Source organism: Alligator sinensis, unplaced genomic scaffold (genome assembly GCF_000455745.1).
Source record: "Alligator sinensis unplaced genomic scaffold, ASM45574v1 scaffold969_1, whole genome shotgun sequence".
In the NCBI taxonomy this organism is placed as follows: Eukaryota; Metazoa; Chordata; order Crocodylia; family Alligatoridae; genus Alligator; species Alligator sinensis.
In genome coordinates, this window is record NW_005842739.1 from 280119 (window position 1) to 290086 (window position 9968).

The following is a 9968-nucleotide window of genomic DNA, read 5'->3' on the forward strand; positions in this document are numbered from 1 at the left end:
GGTGTTCAGGAAGCACCAGGGGCCCCTCCCCTTAGGGCCTTGACTAGGCGGGGTGGGGGCTGCTCACCCAGCCCCGTCTCTGGGTTTGCCCGTCCCAAGCGTCTTTCCCCTGTGGGACCCAGGGGCCCAATGACTCACACTCCCTCAGGTGGCAGTGGTCAGGGCACAGCTCAATGGGGTCTCCTCTGCTGGAGCGCCTCTCCAGGCCTCTTCTGCACCACTGGGCTCCTCTCCACACTGTGCCCTGCTCTGGGCACCGAGGTCTCAGCTCCTCTCAGCTGCTGCACCACTGCTGCTGGCTCCTGGATGCTGGGCCTCATGCTGCAGCACTACCATGTCCCTGTGCCCTGGCTCGGCACTAAGGGCTCTCTTAGCACAGGCTGGGCCCTTCGTGCTCTGGTCGGCTGTCCTCATGTTGGGTGGCTAACCTGAGCAGCCTCCGCAGCTCCCTGGCTCCCAAGGCTCGGGCCTGTGCGCTGCCCTGCGCACCGTGAGACCTGGCCACTTGCCGGGAGATGGGGCCTGAGCCACCTCACTGCAGCCCCAAGGCCTTTGCCCTGTGCGCTGCCCCTCACACTGTGTGGCCCACTGGCCCTGCCAGGTTGCAGGCTCGAGCCACTGCTTGTGGCTCCCGAAGCCTGGGCTCCGTGCACCGAACCGCACACCGTGATGGGCCCGAGCAATCTCACACCTCTACTAGGGCCACTGTCCCTGTGCTCTGTCAACAGCCGCAGTGGTCTTACACCGCTCCCAAGGCTGCTCCTCCAGTGGCAGCTTCAGGAGCCTTGAGCCTATTGCCCACTGGGGGAGAGCTCCACAGCTTTTCTTGGCCTCACTCTTCTTGAGTCCCTCGCTGCATCTGCCCCTCGTGCTGGGCACGCAGCTCCTTTTATATGCTCCAGGGCTTCGCCCCTGAAGTCTTCCAGACCCGACAGATTGCAGTCTTCAATCAGGTCTGGGGGAGCTCTTCTCCCCCTCCCCTCAGGAAAGAGGCATGACTTTATTTCTCTTGCTGCCTCCTGATTGGTGCATGGGCTCCACCAATCAAAACAGCAGGCTCTCAAGCCTGGGACTCAACCCAAGCTCTGAAAGGTAAGCTTGCTATATTAGTTTACTCCAGCCTAATAGGGGTGCATGTGTGGATATGAGACATTTACTACACAGCTAATTAGTCTACTCTGCAGTAAAAGTTTCACGTAGACATGCCCAATAAGCAGTTAATTATTTGCCTAACTTTAAGCACTTCATTAATTCCAAAGTGATGGAGTTACTTGGCTGAATTTATTGACTTCAATGGGTATACCCATGTGTTTCAAGTTAATCATGTACTTAAGTGCCTCGCTGGAACAGGGAGAAAATACTCAGTGAACACATCTGCATGTGCTATTAATGCACAACAATAAAGTCCAGATCTTATTGCTCTGGAGTTTATTGCTTCCAGGAAGCTCCTGTGTACGCCGTTTATACATGCTCCCAGGCCACATCATGTTGAACGGAGTCAGAGTAGCCCCAGCAGGCAGGGGACCTGGGGACTCAGCCTTCCAGCCTGAGGCAGCTCTGACTGGGCTCAGTGTGCTGCAAAGGAGCTGGCAGGGGCATGAGGGTGTTTAAGTGTGGGGTAGCTGGCAGGCAGCCCCTGCACTGAAGCACCCTCATGCCCCAGCCAGCTGGTTCAGTGTCTATATGTGCACTGCTGTACACAAAAAAACCTCTGCAGCAGGGTAGTACTTGTACTTGGTTGAAATAAGCTCTGAACTCTGTAGATGAAACAAGTACCCCTACAAGTACTACGCTGCTGCGGAATTTATTTTCCTGTGCCCTAATAGCAGTGCATGTGTCGGTACTGACACAATTACTGTTGAGCTAATTAGTCAGCTCTGTAGTAAATGTCCCATGTAGACATGCCCAATACTTCTCAGGACTGAGCCCATCAAGCAGTGCTTATGTTAGTAGTCTCATGGACATGACAGTGGGGTGTACATGTCAGTATAACTCAAGGTAAATGTGGCAAAAATAAAGAACTGAATAATTTCAGAAGGATTCAATAATAAATCAGGAAATAAATAATATATTCCATGAAGCTATTACCTTTTCCTTTTGAACTTTCATAGAAAATCTTGAGCTAAAAAAATATTTCACTGGGTAACAATACATTTAATGCATCGATTTTAAGATTATCTTTTTATTTATTTAACTTTATACATTAAAATATAATGCTTATATATGTATGATAGAAATAATAAATATTTCATTGGAAAAATTAAACTTTTCCCTGGCAAAGAAAACAGCTGTTGTCAGATGTCAACAAGAGATTTTAATAATAAAAAAAATGATACAATTACAAATAACAAAAAAAAGTTCTTTTTCACACAGTATGTAATTAAAGTGTGGAACTCAGGGCCACCATTGTAAAAGCTGAGAGTTTAACCAGATTCAAAAAGGGGCTGGAGAAATTCTTGGGGAAAAGGTACATCAGTAGCTATTGTGTGACAGTATACTGGGCAAGATGGATTTATAATCTGACCCTGTAAATGGCAGTTCTTATTTTCTAATTTTTCTACAAGCAGCTAAGAATGACATTTCAGTCACATAACTTTGGGTAAAATATGGTTGGTTGGGGTTAGATGAAGCACATGCAAAACAGATTTTTCCTACCTCTTCCCAAGGGTGAGGATAATGCCTTCTAATGTAATGAATGCTGGTGTTGAGAAATGGTGTCCAGTGAGTGTCTTCAGATACACGATGAAATATTCCTACAACAGAATTATATGTACATTATTTGATTTTCTCTGTATGGAAAAAATGGATGTCTCTTCTATTGCACATTAAAAGAAAGTGATGGTTTGCAGCGTTTTAGGCAATGTAAGCAATTGTACACATTCAATATTGTCAAAGAGATAAAAGATTTACATGACATGTTATGGATTGAAACACCTGGGAGCCTCATGCTACATCCCTTTCTCCATACTTGTTGGCTGGTGAGGTAGATACAGTAATGCTGCACTCTATGTGGAGAACTTTGTTAACAGAGATGAGAGAGAGGCTGGTGGACAAATTTATATACCAGATTGCATGGCAGTGATGCAGGCATATCAGAATCCCCTGCTTCAGGGCATGCACCAATTTCCACAGCAGCCATGAAGGAAATTTCTTTTTCATCCTTTTAATGATAAGGTTCATTCTATGTTTGCAAAGGAGAGATTAATTTTTCCTCTAGAAAATCTATTATTGGTCTCACTTGAATTGAGCAGAAATTTAGTCTGGTCTGATGTTCATGTAGGAGAGGATATTCTATGTGCCTACTTAATGGTCAAGGGGGTTGGGGATTAATATTTCTGTGCCAAATATAACAAGTTGCTCTTGTTTGAGAGGAGAAAGGTAATAGAGTTTTTAGGAACTGCAAAGGAATTGTTGTTTAAGGTTTGTGAAATACAGGTTCTATCAAAGATGCCAAGGTCTTCTGGATGATTTTATTGCCCCTGAGCCTCTTTTCATATTTAATACTAAATTAATTGAAAGGTTGGAAAGGCTCTGAAAGCAAATAGCACTGATTTTGTGATATGTACCTGTGTTCTCCAAGAACAAGATTGACACTCAAATTCATTTCATGTGGGCCACTGAACAGCCATCTATACTTTTCCCAGAGCCTGATGAAGGGACTTTGATCCTGAAAGCTTGCAGAAAAGGACAGTCTTCTTGTGATTTCCCAGTTGGTCTAATAAAAGGCATCATTTTGGAACCAAGAGTTCTAGTTTTTTGTATATCAGAGAGCAATAACTTTTAGTTCCCAGCAAATTGAGCGAGCTAGAAGGCAGCAATCTAGAGATGAAAGGCTCCATGTCTTGGACCAGTCTCCCAGCCCATTCACTCCATTATATTTTGTACTTTTAAAAGAATTACATTAAAAGTCAGCCAGCCTTTTTAGGCTGGGAGTGTTTAATATTCTCCTATATACCCCACAACTAATTAGATACAAATATTACTTCCCAGTTAAAGAGGTTAGCTCTAGCCTTTTGTTCTGACTTTTAAAAATCATTCTTTATTCTCAGTTTCTTCTGAGATCAGTATGCAATCATATGTCTTAATTTAATCAAACAGAATGTATTGGAGTAAATGCTATAAAACAGAAAATAATCTTTCTATAAGTTTTTTAACCTTCCTATACATTTGTTTATTGCTATAAAATTCTACAAGAAGACAAATATAGATAGATAGATAGATAGATAGATAGAGAATGAATGTGACATTCTCTATTAAATTATATGGGCTTTTTCAGTGCGGGCTATAGAACTGTTACCTTTATCTCCATTAGATTTTATGTTTAAAATGGCCCATAGAGGAAAGATTATGTTATTGCAACATTGAATGTATAAATTCTCTTCTCACCATTCTTGCAAATAACAGGATAAAAAGCATCAGGATAAACACTCCCAGCCTGAAATGCATCTTGGTGGTTTAGTAACAACTGAAAAGGGAAGAGGAAAGGAATAGGAAATCAGAATCTTTTATTACGACAGCAAAAAAGAAAAACAGATTATTGTCAGTATCTAAGCTGCAGAATCAAACACAACTCTTCAACACTGTCAGCAGGATAGTGCCAAGCTACATTTGATAGTCAAATGTATTACTTCAGTTTCTGTCCTCATTTTGCAGGCCTAGAAAAGAATCTAAGCTAACTGGTCTATACTGTAATATGTATTCCCTGTTATACCAAAAAAACTTTTGAAAAGACCCTTAACTCCTACTTCTGAGAAAAGATCACACAATATAAACCAGGGGTGCCGGTGTGGCTCGTGAAGGCATTTTGCTTCGCACGTGAGCCTCGGGGTGGACAGCAGGGAAGGGGCAGGACTGCCCCTCATGGTTCCCCCGCCATCCACTCTGAGGCACACCAACATCTTACAAGTGAAGGTTGCGGATGTTCTTGGCACTCCACCTAAAAATGTTGCCGACCCCTGATACAAATAGTCCTATAGTATTCTTATTTCAATGAAGGATGCAAATAGCACTTTAAATATTGAAAGGATCAGTTGAAAGGAACTTGAAGCACCCTCAGGTGTTGTGACAACCTGCTTGAGAGTCACTGGTCTAGGTGCCACATTAAGACAAATAATATTAAATGCAAGGACAGCACAGGAAATGGGTAAAACACATGCAGAGTTAATTAAATGCTTCCTACCTGTCTATAATTAATGTTCCTTTCATGTTTGTCAAAAAATTCCAAAGCTCTATGTGCTGAAAAATAACAAGTATTACATTATTAGCTTACAAGTATTGTCACTGATCCTACTGTTAGTTAAAAGAATACTTCATTGTCACACCTAATATAAATAATGTTGAAATGCAGATGGTTGCTTCTCTCAGCATTTCCCATGTGGTTAAGGATGTGCTCCCTCCTCACACAAACCAGAGAGGACCCTAATCTAAGAAATGCAAATATGTTACTATTTTGATGCATAAGGACACAGACTGAGACCTTTCCATTCTCCTTCACTCCTTTTTTCAGGCTAAGTGGCATAACAGGAGAGTCTAACAGTACTGCAGTCTCCCCATGGCTGCCACAGACTGTAGCAATTAAGGAACAGAATGATGATTATGCACAGCCCCCATAAGGTAGGTACTCAAATATTCAATACCACTGGAGGGTCACACATGCAATTTTAATTACAGATTTAACATTCCAAGTTTCCTTATTGCCCTATATATTGTATGAGTTATAACTCTGATCACTCGATCAATCATTAATTATTAACTACTTGATTAATTTTTACCATATGTGAAAGACAACAAAAATCTGAAGTCAACAAAGTAAATACAGTGTTTATTTACTGACCAGGCAGGCATCCACATTTCCAAAGTTACATTAACTAACCAACCTTCAAACTACTGAATAAAATAAGCCGAGTCATCATTTTTCTTTAACTAAGTCTTGTTCAGAGTTTTTATCATATTAAAACAAGTTTAATGTAGTCAAGGCCTTGGGACCAGTCTTTAAATAAAAGTGCTGAATATTTTCTCTGTAAAATGGTTGGGTTTGCATTACAATTACTACAATCACACCAAAGACAGCCAGCATATCTTGGACTATTAAAAAAAACTATATAATGTTCATCCCAACGCATAAAGTAATCTAGAAAGAAGTAAATTAATGTATAAAACAGCACTCAGTTGGGAATAAGAGCATCCACTTTAAATAACAATCCCACTTTGAACATACGCTCTGTTCCAGAGTAATTTTCACATGTAGACAAGCCCTTTACAAAGCACAGGAAATGCTTTAGAAACTTTACTACAAAAGAACAGGCAAGATGACAGAGACCTCCCACTTCTAAAATCTATACTTAATACATGGAAGGAATACAGATTCCAGTAGCAGATTACATAGATGGGCAATTTATTTCCTCTATTCTCCCCAGTTAATGAAGTGCAGTGTCAGAGCAGTTAAGGCATCTTACAAGTGCCAGATATGCAAGTTCAAGTCCAGCTATGGACTCATGCCAAAGGCTGCCTGCAATTGACCCAGTACCTATAGGCATCAACTTTGTTTTTTGCCATTGGGTGCTTTTTTTTTTTTGCCTTCCTGAGCCGAGTCCCACGTACATGCAGAAGAGGCAGAGCATTACTTCAAGCCAGCTTGCCCAATGTGGCCCTGGAGTCGGTGCCTACATCAGTACCTGATCATGGGTAGCTGGTCATTTAGGTTAAGGAGTCAAGAGCAGCCAAAAGTGGTGCTAACTACATCACTTCTTCGTACAGAAACTGCTTACCTTACTACAGTAACCCTAACCAGTCATTAGGCTTGGGTAGACCTTTGACTTTACTGGGTTCTCCCCGGTTATTTATATATATCACAAATTCACAAGCTATTGCATAGGTGGACTTATGCAGTTGTACAGAGGCCCTTTGTCTACAGTGGAGCTCCATACAGCCGTAAGGATAAATATTCTGCAGCATTCACTTAAAATATGCCCTTTCAATATGCCAGTAAACCCAGTTGCTAGAATATCTGCAGAAAGCAGATACAAAAAAACTCAAATGATTAAAAGTTTGAATAAAAATAATCATTGAAAAAAAAATATTTGCATAGACCTCTCCCTAATTCTGTTATGTTGTTCAGAATTAGCTAAACTGGTGCTTACCTACTACAAATACATGTAGAACAAAGACTGCAGCATTTTACTACTAATGCTTTGAAAATGTACCGTTCTAAAACCTGATGTGAATGGAGAGAACTGAAATAATTAAGATGTGTGGCAAAACAGAATGGTCAGAAATAACATTTAACTGTTTAGGTCATTCCCTAGAAGGTATAAATTTAATTTAATTTAAATAGTTCATATTCAGTGATCAGAAGGTACTCAAGGCAGGTGAAGATAAGCATTTAGCTAATTCACAGAATCATCAGCTTAGAAGGGATCTAAATGGTCATCTAGTCTAACCCCCAATTCTTCCCTTCATTCTTCAAGCTATACCATATTTTATAGGATCCTTAAGCACAGACACAAGCATTCAGATTGCAGGGTAATGAAATTCTCGTTTGGGAAGGTGGGTAAAAAAATCACTTGAATTTAAGGACTGCACTCATAAAAACAACACCCTGTCCTACCTTCTGCACAAAAACAGGAAAAAAACTAGAGTTACAGTCCAAACTTCAGATCAAAGAACAGATATATGCACAGCCATTCATGTTCAGCCCAAGACAGGTGGAATTTGCATTACTTTAACACTTTACTTTCCAAAGATCTAAGTTTCCACGCACTCATACATTCAGTACTCTCTGCAAACAATTAAAAATGTCATGCTAAGTACTACATCGATCTTACCTATTTCAATATGTGTTGAAATGCCGCACAGCATGCATCTTTGGCACAAACCGAAGAACGTGATTAGCAAAACAGACCAAATCCTGAAATCATCCATGTTGCCGCTGTGCTGGTTTATAAATTGTGGTTTTGAAAACGCTTGGGAAGCTGTGCTGTGACCTTTGAAATGCAGGTTACTGTACGTTTCTCTTCTTTCAAACATGTCACTGACATGGAGGCTAAACTGTCGTGCTATCTGAGATGCCGTTGCTTTCCAATTCAATGTTAGCCATTGTTTATCTTACATCTCATTGCATGTATCTTATGACCAGAGACAAAAGAAATCTATCCTATTGGAGTCTACTTTTTTCTCCTGGAATTTCTGGCATTTCAGAAGCTTGGGGAGGGCGATGTCTATTACTACAGCCTCTGCATTTCTATATCTTACATGGATACCACTGGCAGGCAATGATGGTAATTAAAAATGTCTTTAGCATGTATACAGCTGCTGTGCACAGCTACAGTTAATTTTACAGAAGGCAAAAAATACCTTACAAACCAGTGTTCCCTTACTGAATGGGAAGGGAAATCTAATAATGGGTGGTACAGAAAAGGCTGAATTATATAATGCCTTTTTTCCTTCAGCCGTCACAAAAACGGTCAGCTATCAGGTGACGCACAACTGGCAGCAAGGACAGGGGAAGGAATAATAGTTTTAAGTAGAAAGAGAAGAGGTTAGAGCAGTGTTTCTCAACCAGGGCACTGCAGGAGCCTTCTCTAAGAAGGCTGGGAACCACCAGTTAGAGATTACTTAGAGAAGCTGGATGTTTTTAAGTCCACAGGACCAGACGAGATTTATTCTAGTGTACTCAAGGCATTGGCTGAGGTGATTGCAAAGCCATACTATTTTGGAGAACTTGTGGACATTGGGTAAGATTCTAGACAACTCAAAAAAGGTCAAATATTAAGAAAAAGGGGGAGAAAGAAGATTCGAGAAATCAGAAACTGATCAAATTAACCTTAATAACCAGAAAGATAATGAAGCATATCATCCATGTTGTATGGTCTGAAGTCCACCTACCTGTTAACTGAAAACATTATAAGCACTAGTTTTATCAGATGTCAGGAACTGCAGAACTTCCCACCAAGTAGCATGTGAAACTCTGCAGATCAGGTCCCACAACACAGTGATTCTCGCCAAACTGGCGATCATATCATTTTCAGCACAAAGGGGAGGCAATTTCCTGCAATGCCACCTTCCAAAATTTCCTGAATTCCAATAAATTTTATTTTGATGCCTATGTGGAATTCAGGGCAGGATCATGGCCCAAAGATATCATAAACTGTATAGGTCTTCCAGCTGATGGAGTCCCATCTACAAACTTGTAGCAAAACGAAGACAATTCAGAGTGGGCCAGATCCTGAAGATCCTTCACTTCGTGGGCGTGTCTACACAAGACATTTACTGTGTAAATGTCTGCTTGTAAATTAGCTGCTTAGTAAATGTCTCAGCATCTACATGTGCACCCCTATTAGGCTGGAGTAAATTAATTTACTCCACAGCAGGAGAGTACTTTATTTATAAATACTCTCTTGCTGTGGAGTAAAAAACTCTGCAGTAGCACATGTGTAGACCCTGCCCGACTGGCTGAGGCTTGTCATATTGAATGAAATAGTTTGAATGTTTGTAAAGGTTGCCCATTAGCCAGTTTCAGGAAGAAGATAAGATTTATCTCCTTATCTAGCTCATTGTTTTTGGGACTACGTGCAAAAGGTCCTGACTTTGCTTCTGAATTTTATCTTTAGAAGTCTTTTACAAAGAGAGCAAATATCCTGAGTTCCAAGAGATCAAACCCTAGGGCCTTTTAACAAGATTGGTAAGAAAAGGGCATTTGCAGTGATATGAAAGTTTCCCAAAGGTAATTTCAAAAGAATCTGTTGAGTAAGATCCGAGCCCAAATTTGGGAGTAGTGACAGGTTGAGTAGGAGGAGCCCATAGACGGCAGCTCGCTCAATAAAAACTGTAACTTACTGTCCCAATTTGGAGGTGACTTCACTTGTAGAACAACGAAGGAAGAATCACAAGTGTAGGCCGGAGCAGACTGATCACCTGAACCACCCTCTCCGTGAACACGAATTTCTTAGTTCACGCTGAAGCTGCAGAGC

At 41.1% G+C, this 9968-nt stretch overlaps 1 protein-coding gene across 3 annotated transcripts in view; it reads right to left on the minus strand.

Annotated features, from left to right (window-relative positions):
• Positions 1-8343, minus strand: part of GPLD1 (glycosylphosphatidylinositol specific phospholipase D1) — a 34240-nt gene extending 25897 nt beyond the window's left edge. For 2 of the 3 annotated variants that reach the window (XM_025216412.1, XM_025216411.1), the window contains exons 1-4: positions 7824-8343; positions 5180-5235; positions 4387-4465; positions 2656-2753 (exon numbers count right to left, since the gene is read on the minus strand). In XM_025216412.1, coding sequence (XP_025072197.1) covers positions 2656-2753; positions 4387-4465; positions 5180-5235; positions 7824-8025 — 435 coding nt within the window. In that variant the 5' untranslated portion in view covers positions 8026-8343. The remainder of the gene's footprint in view (positions 1-2655; positions 2754-4386; positions 4466-5179; positions 5236-7823) is intronic. The other variant, XM_025216413.1, reaches the window with a different exon arrangement.
• Positions 8344-9968: the final 1625 nt, after the last annotated feature.